The sequence below is a fragment of the Pempheris klunzingeri genome, chromosome 23, assembly GCF_042242105.1.
Source record: "Pempheris klunzingeri isolate RE-2024b chromosome 23, fPemKlu1.hap1, whole genome shotgun sequence".
In the NCBI taxonomy this organism is placed as follows: domain Eukaryota; kingdom Metazoa; phylum Chordata; class Actinopteri; order Acropomatiformes; family Pempheridae; genus Pempheris; species Pempheris klunzingeri.
The window spans coordinates 5395749-5407790 of NC_092034.1; the positions used below are offsets into that span (position 1 = coordinate 5395749).

Here is a 12042-nt window from a genome sequence, read left to right on the forward strand (position 1 = left end):
TACTGTACTGCAATAATTACTGCAGATCCAATACCTATAGTATAACACACATACTGTATTACAGTGAAATTCTGCCATCCCAGCAGACTGCAAACAGTTACTGTAAATGGTGTTTTTTCAGTTTTTAAAACTACTTCAATAACAGATATTAATAGAAAACGCATAACAGAAGTATAGCATGTTCCACTAACATCCAAACCATTTGGTGTTTTTTATCTCTGCTGCGTGTTATCGGGGCGCACTCTCCCCCCACGTGAGTTCAGTCTGGCTGTAATGAATATTTAATTTCCCCTCACGTGAAATACACTTACATACCCCACTTACACACACACACACACACACACACACACACACAGATCCTCCACCTCAGTGCAGGTAATGACATCTATGAGAAATGACAAGCAGCAGACCGCATGTCCAGACACACAGAGGGAAAAGCCTCCAGGCTTTTTCACCAGCAGCTACAGTCTGACAACACGGAGCTCCAGAGACGCTGCTGGGGCCCATTCAGATAGGTGAATGAAACAAGTGTATGGAAACGTATGCTTGCATCCAAACCATAACATAGTGTGTTTGTGTGTTATGTCACAGGCATGTACTGACATAACTTCAAAGGCGCCAGCATGATATTTCCTCCATAACAGAGCTCATAATGAGCTGCAGCCATATGAAACAAACAGGATCGGAGTCATCTGGTGCCGTTACTGAAGCAGGAATCAGCTTACATATATATTATGTCAATATCAACTGTTATTATGTCATTTAAGAAATGATATGGGTCGTGCAGCCATTAGAGGAAGATTATACGGAAGATAAAGGCAGAGTTAAGGAGTCACGTGAGTTTAGCTGCAGTCACACAAGGATTTTGACACCAATACAAACATCAAATACAGTATGTGTCAGTACTGATTCTCTGCTGTGTCTGTGTCTACTCAGACTGCTTAAACACACACACACACACACACACACACACACACACACACTTAATACATGCTCATTATAAACTAAATAACCCCTGTGGGAGTGTGAGGTCCAGCATTAGTGCTCTGACCGCCTGTGCTGTATTTCTGCATGCAGGGTTCATATTCCAGACACTGTGAAATGAAATATCCAAAGTGTTTGCTTTGAAAAAAAAATAAATAGACCTTCAGAGAAACTAGACACGCACAGTGTCCAGTGTGGAGAACAAATGCTGACTCTCAGACTGAGCTTCATCAAAGTGGGATGTGGAGCTAGGCTTAAAAACTACAGAGTATATTCATCTATTTCTATATCTATTTATTTCTTTTTCAGTGTTGAAGAGGTGAAATGGCTCACACAGATAAACATGTGGTCCTGGTGGAAGGTGTGGTCCCTGACAGGAGATACAATATCCAGCTGGCAAACTGCAACTTTCCCAAGTTGACCAACACGAACAGCTGAGCGACCCGTTTCTTTCCTCCTCACCCCCCATCAAAGACAGATCCGTGACGTTGCGCTTCTTGCCGACCAAAACGCGTGTGATAACTCCAGATTTTACGCAAATAACCGCGCCACATGTGCACAGTTCACGGATTCATGGAGTCCTGGGAGTTGTTGAGAGGCTCGTTTTATGCGCAGAGGTTGATTTAGATGAGGGGTTACAGTATTCTCAATGCTCACAAACAAACAAAAAAGTTCACGCAAGCATTTTCAAATGTGTAATCAAATATGTGTTGTTGGAAGAATTGTAATCTTTACCTTGTCGGGTGTTTCCTTTAAAAGGCAGATATTTGGACATTCAATATGCAACTTGGCTTTCGCTATTCCCTTCCATGTTTAGAGCAGATCCGTCCCCTCCCCTCCTCTCTGCCAGCAGACCTTATTATTTAGAAACGCCCTGCTCTGATATATTGAAACTCCTGCGCCCCCCTCACGGTGCGTCTGCGCAGTGGCCACTGACCATAAAGCTCACTTCACTGACGGGCTGCTGCTGCTGCTTACAAACATTTTAGATCCAAACACCATGTTTGCAGTGTCAGTATCATCACCTGCTGACATGTGATATATTCTTAAACTACCCAGCGGTACATTTCGACGAGATGCAGCACTAAAAGGCTGCTTACACTAATAATAAGCCAATAATAATTATGAATAGTAATAAAATACTGGCTTGCTGAAAAGTTAGTATTTAATTTTAAACTGTACATATATTTTACTTTCAATGGAGCTCAATTGTGGTATTAACACTTTTACTTAAGTAATGAATAAGAATGCTTCTTCTAACTCGAGCTATGTGTTATTTCTGTTGCTAATGTATTATGATTACGTTCATAAGTGATTTTTTCAGTTAAAAAGTGATCAATAATCAATAATAGAATGTTTTATTTTACCAATGTTATATACCAATGCTATATTCAATGAAGAGCACTGACATCTAGAGGCTATAATCAGTAAATACGATGTTCCTTCTTTCGGACTTCATTTCCCAGTAGGTGGTGCGGCAGAATACCCAGAGTTCCCATCATGCTTTGCACTCGTCTTACGTCGCGTGTCTTCCGCTGCCGCCGTTGATCCATTCAGAAAAACCCAACATGGCATCCGACGGACCACCGGGCACCGATTCCCTTCCGTCCGATTTAGGCAGTGCTATCGCGGCATTGAACGCATGGAGCCACCCGGAGCTTCAGGCCAAGCTGGCGGAGCTGGGAGCGCCCACGATGGGTAAGAAAAGACCGGGAAAGGCGGAGAGCGCCCTGGAAGAAGACCCGTGTTTAGCTAGCAGGATGCTAGACGGCTGCTAACGCTAGCTAGCAAAACGCAACACTTATGTTGCAGTGAGCTGCAGCAAGGCCTGTGTTGTGTTTACACTCTTTAAAACACATATCCAGTTTCTAATTACGCTAAAAATTAACCAATACAATATGTTGAATGTAGCACTAAAAACATTTGTGCCGGCCTGTGGGCAAGTAGCTCGTTGATTTAGCTTGTAGGCTAACTTCAGTGAAGGCTAATGTAACGTTTAGCACTTAACAGAGTTAGCGTTAGCCAACTTCTCTTTTAGCTAGTGAGGTAAACACAGCGTACATTCATAGAAAGGTCACTGTTGACAGAAGAGTCTAAGAGTCTTTATTAAGGCTTTCTTCATTCTTTAGGTCCCAGAGAGGAGCTGATTGAAAGACTGAAGGGCTACATGATTCAGGTAAATATAACCACAAAGTCGGTGCTGTTTAGTTTCAACCATGTACCATCAATCCCCATGTGTTCATGTGAGGGATCCTCTGCTTCCTGTATGTTTGTTGACCACCTTGCAACTACACATGTCTAGATAGAGGTTAGGTTTTGTCTCGGCCATGAACACTACAAACGCAGTTGTGAAGAGAGGCAAGTGTTGACTCCTCTGATCTCTACCTAATCTAATTAAAGGAGCAATGCAGAACCAACGCCTCTGATACTGTCGCTCAAAAAGGCTTTGAAGGAGAAAGCATCCACTCATTTGTGTGTGTGTGTGTTTCTCTCTGCAGACTGGGATCCTCCTCAGCAAACCTAATGATGACAAAGCAATGGGCTCTCAGGTAAATGTGACGTATCAAATGGAGAGCGTAGCTGAAACACGTGAAACGCTTTATATGTATATTACAGTTTCTTATGCGCTGTTTTCTCACAGTGCTCTTGTATTTTATACGTTGAAATTCATTATGTGAATGAATAAATGAGTGCGATCGCACATACTGCTGTTGGATGTCTCCAGATCTCGCGGACATGATGTGTGTGATGTAGTGATTTTATTCTGAAACGAATGTTGTTTATTAAAATTGCATGACACATTTGCTTCCATCTCCCTATTTTGAAAGTGTCACGCTGGTTCTACAGCGTATGATGGTGCACCATTGCTCCATTTTTAAAGGAAAACCCTTCTGTTAGTTTGTACATTTAAGGCAAATACTGATACTGTGAGCAGTTTTGGTGCCAGAAATGCTGCAATTCAACATCTGGCGTCATCATTGTGGCTATATGTAGTCACATTCAAAGGCTCTTTTTTTGACAAAATTGGAATTAAAGATGTTGATTGGTAGTATCTGGTTAAAGCGATAATATACACAATGTTATTCACTAACACAGAAGAGGGGCTCAATTTCTCACACTAAATTATGAAACTATAACACTATAATATAATACAACTTGAAAACTGAACCATTAGTCTCATTAAAATTCATGTCATAGAAATGAATGAACAACAAGAACAAAGCCTCCCTCACAGCTTCAATGCCAGTTCACTTCGCACCCTCCCACCTCAGGTCTTCCTCTCAGTCTGCCTCCTCCTCCTCTCCAGATGTCAGGTATGCCGCCCATGCCCCCAATGCCCATGCCGCCCATGCCCCCAGGTATGGGCATGCTCCAGGCTATGAGCATGATGCCCGGTGGACCCCCTCCTCCGCCCGGCATCCACATGGGGATGGAGCCCCCGGGTCTGCCCCCTCCCGGCCTGTCGCAGGACGATCAGCTGAAGATGGTTCAGCAGAGAGCAGCCATGGTGTTGCAGCAGGAGGAGAGAGCCAAGCAGCAGGTGAGGCAGACATGGCTACAGGGTCATTCACTAAGTAATCCACTAGCCGCATGTAGCTTTGCAAATTCTATAAAACATATTTGCATAGGATAGAAGAATCTAATATAAATTGACCGCTGCCAAAGCTTCAGTCACTACAGAGCAATGCGACAAGGACTTTCTGCTTTTTGAAACAAAGTGCAGGGCCAGATAGTACTAACTAGAAGTTAGTTTTTGACTTTTCCTCAGTCATTAGTAGTTTCTGTGTATCACAGGGTGATCCCCGTGTCATGGATGAACAGGATCTTCTGGAGCAGCAGAAAAGGGTGAGACAATGTGGATAGTTCCCCTCTTAAATAAAGTCGCATAGATTTATTGGATTAGCAGATTGAGCTTTATTTCACATTTAAATATTTGAAAATACAAATTGTTTGAGGAAATGATCCAATTGTGTGTATAATTCACTTTTGAGTCACAAATATCTTTAAACACCATTTTTGTGCAACTCATTCTTAATCACAATGTAGTTATCTCTTCACAGCAGTTTGGGCATCCTTTGTTTTTACACCCTAACTCTTCTCCTTTTCCTAAACCATGTATTGAGTCCACATCCTCTCCCCTCTCATATATTAGGCTGCAGTGCTGCTTGAACAGGAGCGTCAGCAGGAGATGGCCCAGATGCAGCAGAGTCCGGGGCCCAGGTCCATGCCCTCTGTCAGCACAATAAGAGGTATGTCGATGATGTAGTGACTTTATTCAGATTTCTTACTCCAGCTGAACATTACCTTACCCATAATAAGTTATTTTTATATCACAGTTTCATTCTGCTGAAGCCACAACGTAAAAAATGAGAGAATGACAGTGTTTTTTTTTACTCTATAAGAGGTCTTGAGGTCTCAGTGAGGTTTTAGGGCTTCATTTTTAATACCACAATCAACTAAATGACGAACCTTTATGCGCTGCATACGGTCTGTTCTTGTAGGTTTGGATCCTCGTGGGCCGCTGCCTCCTGGTGTCAGTATGATGCCGACCCAGAAACAGAGAGTGCCACCTCCTCCAGGAGAAGATAACAGAGAGGTAAGCAAACACACTGCTGGTGATTAGCTTTAGACACAACTCATGAAACATGTTTTAAATTCAGACACGGTTTCGTAGGATCTGAAGGAGACTACCATGAGCTACATTCTTGTGTGCCATGCGGTTGTGCTAGATTCGTTAACACAGGTTTTTGTTTTTTTTGTGCTTGTATTCCAGGTCTGGCAAAGCGAGGAGGTAAGCATCAGTGGACCCAAGATCCCTCAAGCTCTGGAGAAGATCCTCCAGCTGAAGGAGATCCGACAGGAGCAGCTCACCGACCCCACAGGTCAGTGCAGCCGCATCTTTTCTGATTGACAAAGGAAAAATGGACTTTGACACCTGGTCTGCAAGCTGAAGAGGATAAATATTACTCGGTGTTTTACTGGAATATTTGTCCACTGGAAAGTTCGAGACTCCGTGTGTTAGTATTAACTTTTCTAATCTGATAAGTCTGTTTCTGTTTGTCTTCTCTTCCTCTCAGGAGAAGAGGACGATGATGAGGCAGCAGAGATGGACAACTCTGCACCCGTCATGTCTGAGACAGAAGACGATGACGGCCAGATATCTAAGAAAGATGTAAGTCTCTCCTCACAACATCTTTGTCTTAATGCGAAGCAGCTTTAAGGCACAGCTTTGGATATTTCAGCTATTTGTTGTTGTTGCTAAAGAACTCTACTGATGCATTATTCAGCTTCAGAAGATCATCTTGGATATTTGAGTCACATCTCATTCATAGGGCTAATGTGTTGTTGATGTGAAAACAGAACCTAAACTGAGTCAGTCCTCTTTGTGCATTCATATTTGCACCCAAAATAAGCCCTGTGATTGTACTCCCTGTGTTGTAGAGAAAAACAAGTGCATGATACGAAGTGATTCATAAAGGGACAACTTTTTCACATTTTAATAAATATTTTGAAGTTATTAGAATTCAGATTTTTTTTTTTTTTTTTTTTTTCAACCTTCCCTCCAGAAAAACCGCAGGCGCCGAAACCGCAAGAAGAAGAGCAAGCAGAAGCGAGCCCTGGAGAAGAAGGAGCAGGCGGAGCTGCAGCAGAAGAAGGATGACGGCAGCGATAAGGACAAGGAGAAGGACAAAGACAAAGAGAAGGAGTCCGAGGTGGAGATCGAGTACGTCACAGAGGAGCCGGAGATCTACGACCCCAACTACATCTTCTTCAAGAGAATCTTTGAGGCGTTCAAGGTGACTACGGGGCACTATTTAATTACTGTACTGCATAGAAATATTTTTTCATTTCCCTTCCGCAAAAGGCTGGAATGACGTGTGAGTATTGTTTTGTCTGGGCATAATGGCATTTGCTTTTGTTTTGCTGTAATGCCGCTTTTCCTCTCCTCTTCTAGCTGACCGATGATGTGAAGAAAGAGAAGGAAAAGGAGCCAGAGAAGGCAGAGAAGCAGGAGACGGCCGTGCTGCGGAAAAAGGGATTTGAGGATGAGAAAAAAGACAGCGACGACAGCGATGAGGTCTGAGTCCTTCCACCTGTTCACAAGACAGAACAAAGATCCTGTTGGTTTTTATGTGTCAAACATTTCAAATGTTTTTCATGTACAGGACATCAGACCAGATGTTCCTAAACTCTCAAAGAAAAAGCTGAGGAGGATGAACAGGCTGACAGTGGCTGAACTCAAACAGGTAAACAGAATTAATATTCATGATCACAATATTAGAACAATTGTGAGTCTAAAAAGAGTTTTAGTGCAATCCGTAACCTTTCATTTCTGTTCCTGCCTCTTTGCTCCAGCTGGTGGCTCGTCCAGATGTAGTGGAGATGCACGATGTGACGGCCCAGGAGCCCAAGCTGCTGGTCCACCTAAAGGCCACCAGGAACACGGTGCCGGTGCCGCGCCACTGGTGCTTCAAAAGAAAGTATCTGCAGGGAAAAAGGGGTATAGAGAAGCCTCCCTTTGAGCTGCCTGAGTTCATCAAGAAAACAGGTATCCAGGAGATGAGGGAGGCCCTGCAGGAGAAGGTGGGTTAGCAGTGACTTTTGGTCATTATGCGGCCGCTACTTTCAGCTTTTCTGTTTTCAAAAAGAGCGTGCGGACATGGCTTCATTTTTTTTTTTTTTTTCATTTTGTGTTTACAGGAGGACGCCAAAACCATGAAAACCAAAATGAGGGAGAAGGTTCGTCCCAAGATGGGAAAGATCGACATCGACTACCAGAAGCTCCACGATGCTTTCTTCAAGTGGCAGATCAAACCCAAACTCACCATCCACGGAGACCTTTATTACGAGGTACGGGATCCTTGAGACGTTGAACACATTCTCGCGCTTGTCTTACCTTTTGACTAAAATCTTCCTCGTTATGTGGGAAGACGGTGTTAAATTCTAACGAGGGATGCTAATCTTTTTCTGACAGATTGCTGACCCTAATTACCAATCACTGTACTTACTCTGTACTTTTTTGTCTTATATTGCCTGTCTACATTATAAAAATACAGTGTAAGCAATATTAATGTTCTTTAACTTTTTGGCAATATAATATTTATATATATATATATATATATATATATATATATATATATATATATATATATTTTTATTGTCAGCTAAAAGGTTAATTATTAACGCCTCTAATTTTAATACTGTTAGAATAAATTTTTTCTTATTATTGCTCCATGGCAGTCAGTGCTGCAGCCTGTTTTAAAATGCCTACCAAGTGACCTATGTGTGTGTGTTATTTTTACACAGGGTAAAGAGTTTGAAACCCGCCTGAAAGAGAAGAAGCCAGGTGATCTGTCCGATGAGCTGCGCATCGCTCTGGGCATGCCCGTTGGACCAGTAAGACCCACACTCACACTGTCTTCTGACTTTACAGAGCAAATATTCAGGCAGCAAAGCCGTAAAATGAATTGAAGTGAATTTTCTCTTGCGAAACACACGAATATGACCATAGACGGTATATCTCAAGTTGTATGAGATTCCAGGTGTGTCAAAAATATCTTAATTGCTCCTGGGAGTATATGCGTACGTACTTATTGTGGTGTTATCCTTGTTATTATGTCACTCTCCCTGATATCCTGTTGTGTCGCTCTGCCTGTTACTGCTGTATGTAACAACAGTTGTAACAACAGTTGACATAGATAAATGAATGTTGAACATAGTTTTAGCTCAAGTAAACCCTCAGAGAATTAACCCAGTATTCCAGAAAGCATCCAAATAGACTAGTTTTGGCTTTGCTGCTATTTCAGGGATCCTCTGTTACTTTAAGCCATCAAGCAAGAAAGTTATCTGGAGCTTACATTGCCAGTGTCTCTTTTCCCCAGAACGCCCACAAGGTGCCTCCTCCCTGGCTGATAGCCATGCAGAGGTACGGCCCCCCGCCCTCCTACCCCAACCTCAAGATCCCTGGACTCAACTCCCCCATCCCAGACGTAAGAGGGCAAATACTCCATGATTCCATTTGTTTTTCTGTTTGCTTCAACTGTGCAAACTGTTTTCTAGATTTGACACCCACAAACAACAAAGGTGATCTGTTTGTGTGTCAGTGTGTTAAATTTTTGTTCTTCTTGTGTTAACCTTCATCCTCCTCCTCCTCCTCCTCTTCCTCTGCCTATTAGAACTGTACATTTGGTTACCACGCCGGAGGCTGGGGGAAGCCGCCAGTAGATGAAATGGGCAAACCTCTTTACGGTGACGTGTTTGGGACCAATGCTGCAGACTTCCAGGTCAGGAACACACACACACTATAAATCTCGTGTAACATGAAAGATGTGCATAAAAGTAAACAAAACAAATGCAGTCATTTCTTAAATGTAATCCAATGAAGCAACCAAAAATTACTTTAAAAATGACTTGTCAAGTATTTGCGTGTCCAGTTTCACTTGTCATGTGTCTTACATTCAGACAGTTAACTTTGGGGCTTTTGGATGAATAAATCTTTATTTCTGATCAGGCCAAAGCGGAGGAGGAGGAGGTGGACCACGCACCGTGGGGAGAACTGGAACCTTCAGACGAGGAGTCATCAGAGGAAGAGGAGGAGGAGGAGAGCGACGAGGAGAAACCAGACGAAACTGGATTCTTCACACCGGCAGACAGGTACTCCACGTGCAAATTGTGGTCAACACTTAAATCAAGAAGTCATGAAAAATGAATCTTGAAGAGATCTCTTTCCAAAATAAGTTTTCTATTTTGGTAGCAGTGTTTCATCACAGTATCAAAGCAGAGGCACACAGACTAATGACATTACCATAACTTATCATGTAATTATAAGAACAACTCGCCTGTTAACTGTCTCTGTATGTGTGGACGACCGAGGCGGCTTCTGCCTACATGTACACAAAAATGCATTCATGGAGACGGACACGCATGGATGAACTCATCACGTCTCATTTTGTGTGTTTCAGTGGGCTGATCACCCCTGGAGGCTTCTCATCAGTGCCCGCCGGCATGGAGACCCCAGAGCTGATTGAGCTGAGGAAGAAGAAAATCGAGGAGGCCATGGATGGGTGAGTGTCACTCCGCGCTGTCGCAGCAATGCTGCTGTTTTAATTTCCCATTTACTGCCACCAGCGGTGCTCCTGCTGCTGTAGTGCACCACACGCTAGAAGCAGAGAGCGCATTTACACCTCGGGGGTTTACTCAAAGGGCTTAGAATATGACGAATCAAATAATTAATGCAGCATTCTTTATTTATATCCATCTGTTTGAAGTAGTCAGCTGTATATAAGATATTATTATTATGCAAAATAAATATGATTGTCTTTGATATTTCATACGATCCTCTAAGGGTCAGTGTAGGTTAACAGCTAATGTCAAAGCTGGAAGTGACCGCCAACCACATTAGTGTGTAATCAACAATAATTTAATGGCATTTTCCTTTTTTTGAAACTTTCTCATTTTGGATAGAAAATTAGTAACAACTCAGTATCAGCTAAAACGCTCCTGTTGTCTCGGTTTGATCATGCTGTTGTGCTCATAGAAATGAGACGCCACAGCTGTACACGGTGCTCCCAGAGAGACGAACTGGCCCCGTAGGAGCAGCCATGATGGCCTCAACGCACATCTACGACGTGTCGGGGGTAAGACGGCTCTATTGGAGCCTGAGATATGCCTGTGTGTGTGGGCGGGTGTATGTGTCCGAATACAATGAAATGCTGCAATGCCGTGCCTTAAATCTCTCCTCCTCTCTGCTGTCCTCAGGCCACGGCAGGCCGTAAGGCGGGCGGAGGGCAGGAGTCTCAGGGCGTAGAGGTGGCCCTGGCCCCAGAAGAGCTGGAGCTGGACCCCATGGCCATGACGCAGAAGTACGAGGAGCACGTCAGAGAGCAGCAGGCCCAGGTGGAGAAAGAGGACTTTAGCGACATGGTGGCCGAGCACGCTGCCAAACAGAAGGTACAGGCTATTATTACATTTCAAGTCCTCCTTCATATGATTATATGTACTCTTTCTTGATTGCTGATTGATAAAACACCTAGTATTTCAACATATACACATGTTACCAGCTGCAGGAGGAGCTAAATACAGTTTCAAGAGAAGTTACAGCACATTCAATAGAAATCCGAAGATTAAAGCATCTAAAGTTGGGCTCACGCTGTCGGACCTCAAGTGTGATTGTTTTAAACACTGGTTCAAATTCAGTTGCATTCAAAAGCTATTGTAAGCTAATGTACCTTGTGCTTTTATTACTTAATGCATTTTCAGTTAATATTAACTTAACATTTGCAGTGTTCAGTTGTACTGAAAGGCAAGAAAACACATTTTCCTTAAACTCAATAACACACGGTCATATTAAAGCCCAGCATGACAAACTGATCACTGCTTATGTAACTTTATTTGTACACTAGAGGAAGCTGAGGGGCCGTTAATACGGTCTGCTTCATGGTCATTTCAGTGTTCCCTTGATGGTGATATTTGAATATTAATGGCCCCATATTTCCCCCCCCCCACCCACTCGTCACCCGACAGCAAAAAAAGAGGAAGGCCCAGCCACAGGACACACGAGGCGGCGCCAAGAAGTACAAAGAGTTCAAGTTCTAGAGCAGAAACACCGAGACGAAGCGCTGCAAGAGAAAGAGCCACAACAGGAAGTGAGAGAGGAAGAGCCGTACTCAGATTTTAACTTCGGACTGCAACACCAGTCATCTGTTAGACCAGTAGCAGCAAACACATGTTTTTGTTCCTTTTTTAAAACTATGAATAGACGATGCTTTTGTGACGCATCTCATGTAATCGTTGGTGTACTTCCTCCGTTTGACTCTACATTTTGTCTTGGTAATTTTTCACTGCAACCATGTTTTGTTTTTTTTTCTCTGTTTTTTTTGTAAATAAAGTGACGAAGGTCATAACTGTACTGCCCCAGGTCTTCATTTCATTTGATTCCTTTGCATTTAAGTGCTCATCTACATTAGATGACCTGAGTCAGCTTCTTGAGTCACAAGCAGAGGGATTACAGGCTGAAAAGGAGCTCTGTGCTGGTACGATAAGGTCCTAGCTACCATT

At 43.0% G+C, this 12042-nt stretch overlaps 1 protein-coding gene across 4 annotated transcripts; it reads left to right on the plus strand.

The window, feature by feature from the left end:
- The first annotated feature begins 2532 nt into the window (after nucleotides 1-2532).
- On the plus strand, nucleotides 2533-11869 carry sf3b2 (splicing factor 3b, subunit 2). Of its 4 annotated transcripts, none has more exons than XM_070854789.1 (22): nucleotides 2533-2682; nucleotides 3114-3160; nucleotides 3483-3533; nucleotides 4292-4525; nucleotides 4780-4830; nucleotides 5138-5234; nucleotides 5487-5581; nucleotides 5759-5867; nucleotides 6063-6157; nucleotides 6552-6782; nucleotides 6941-7063; nucleotides 7152-7232; nucleotides 7342-7569; nucleotides 7687-7836; nucleotides 8293-8382; nucleotides 8868-8975; nucleotides 9162-9269; nucleotides 9497-9639; nucleotides 9948-10049; nucleotides 10523-10622; nucleotides 10744-10935; nucleotides 11509-11869. In XM_070854789.1, the coding sequence occupies exons 1-22, from the start codon at nucleotides 2553-2555 to the stop codon at nucleotides 11578-11580; spliced, it is 2637 nt and encodes an 878-aa protein (XP_070710890.1). In that variant the 5' UTR covers nucleotides 2533-2552; the 3' UTR covers nucleotides 11581-11869. The 4 variants fall into 4 exon arrangements, with proteins under 4 accessions (XP_070710890.1, XP_070710891.1, XP_070710892.1 ...); XM_070854790.1 differs by having other exon boundaries at nucleotides 6066-6157; XM_070854791.1 differs by lacking the exon at nucleotides 4780-4830.
- The last annotated feature ends 173 nt before the right edge of the window (nucleotides 11870-12042 follow it).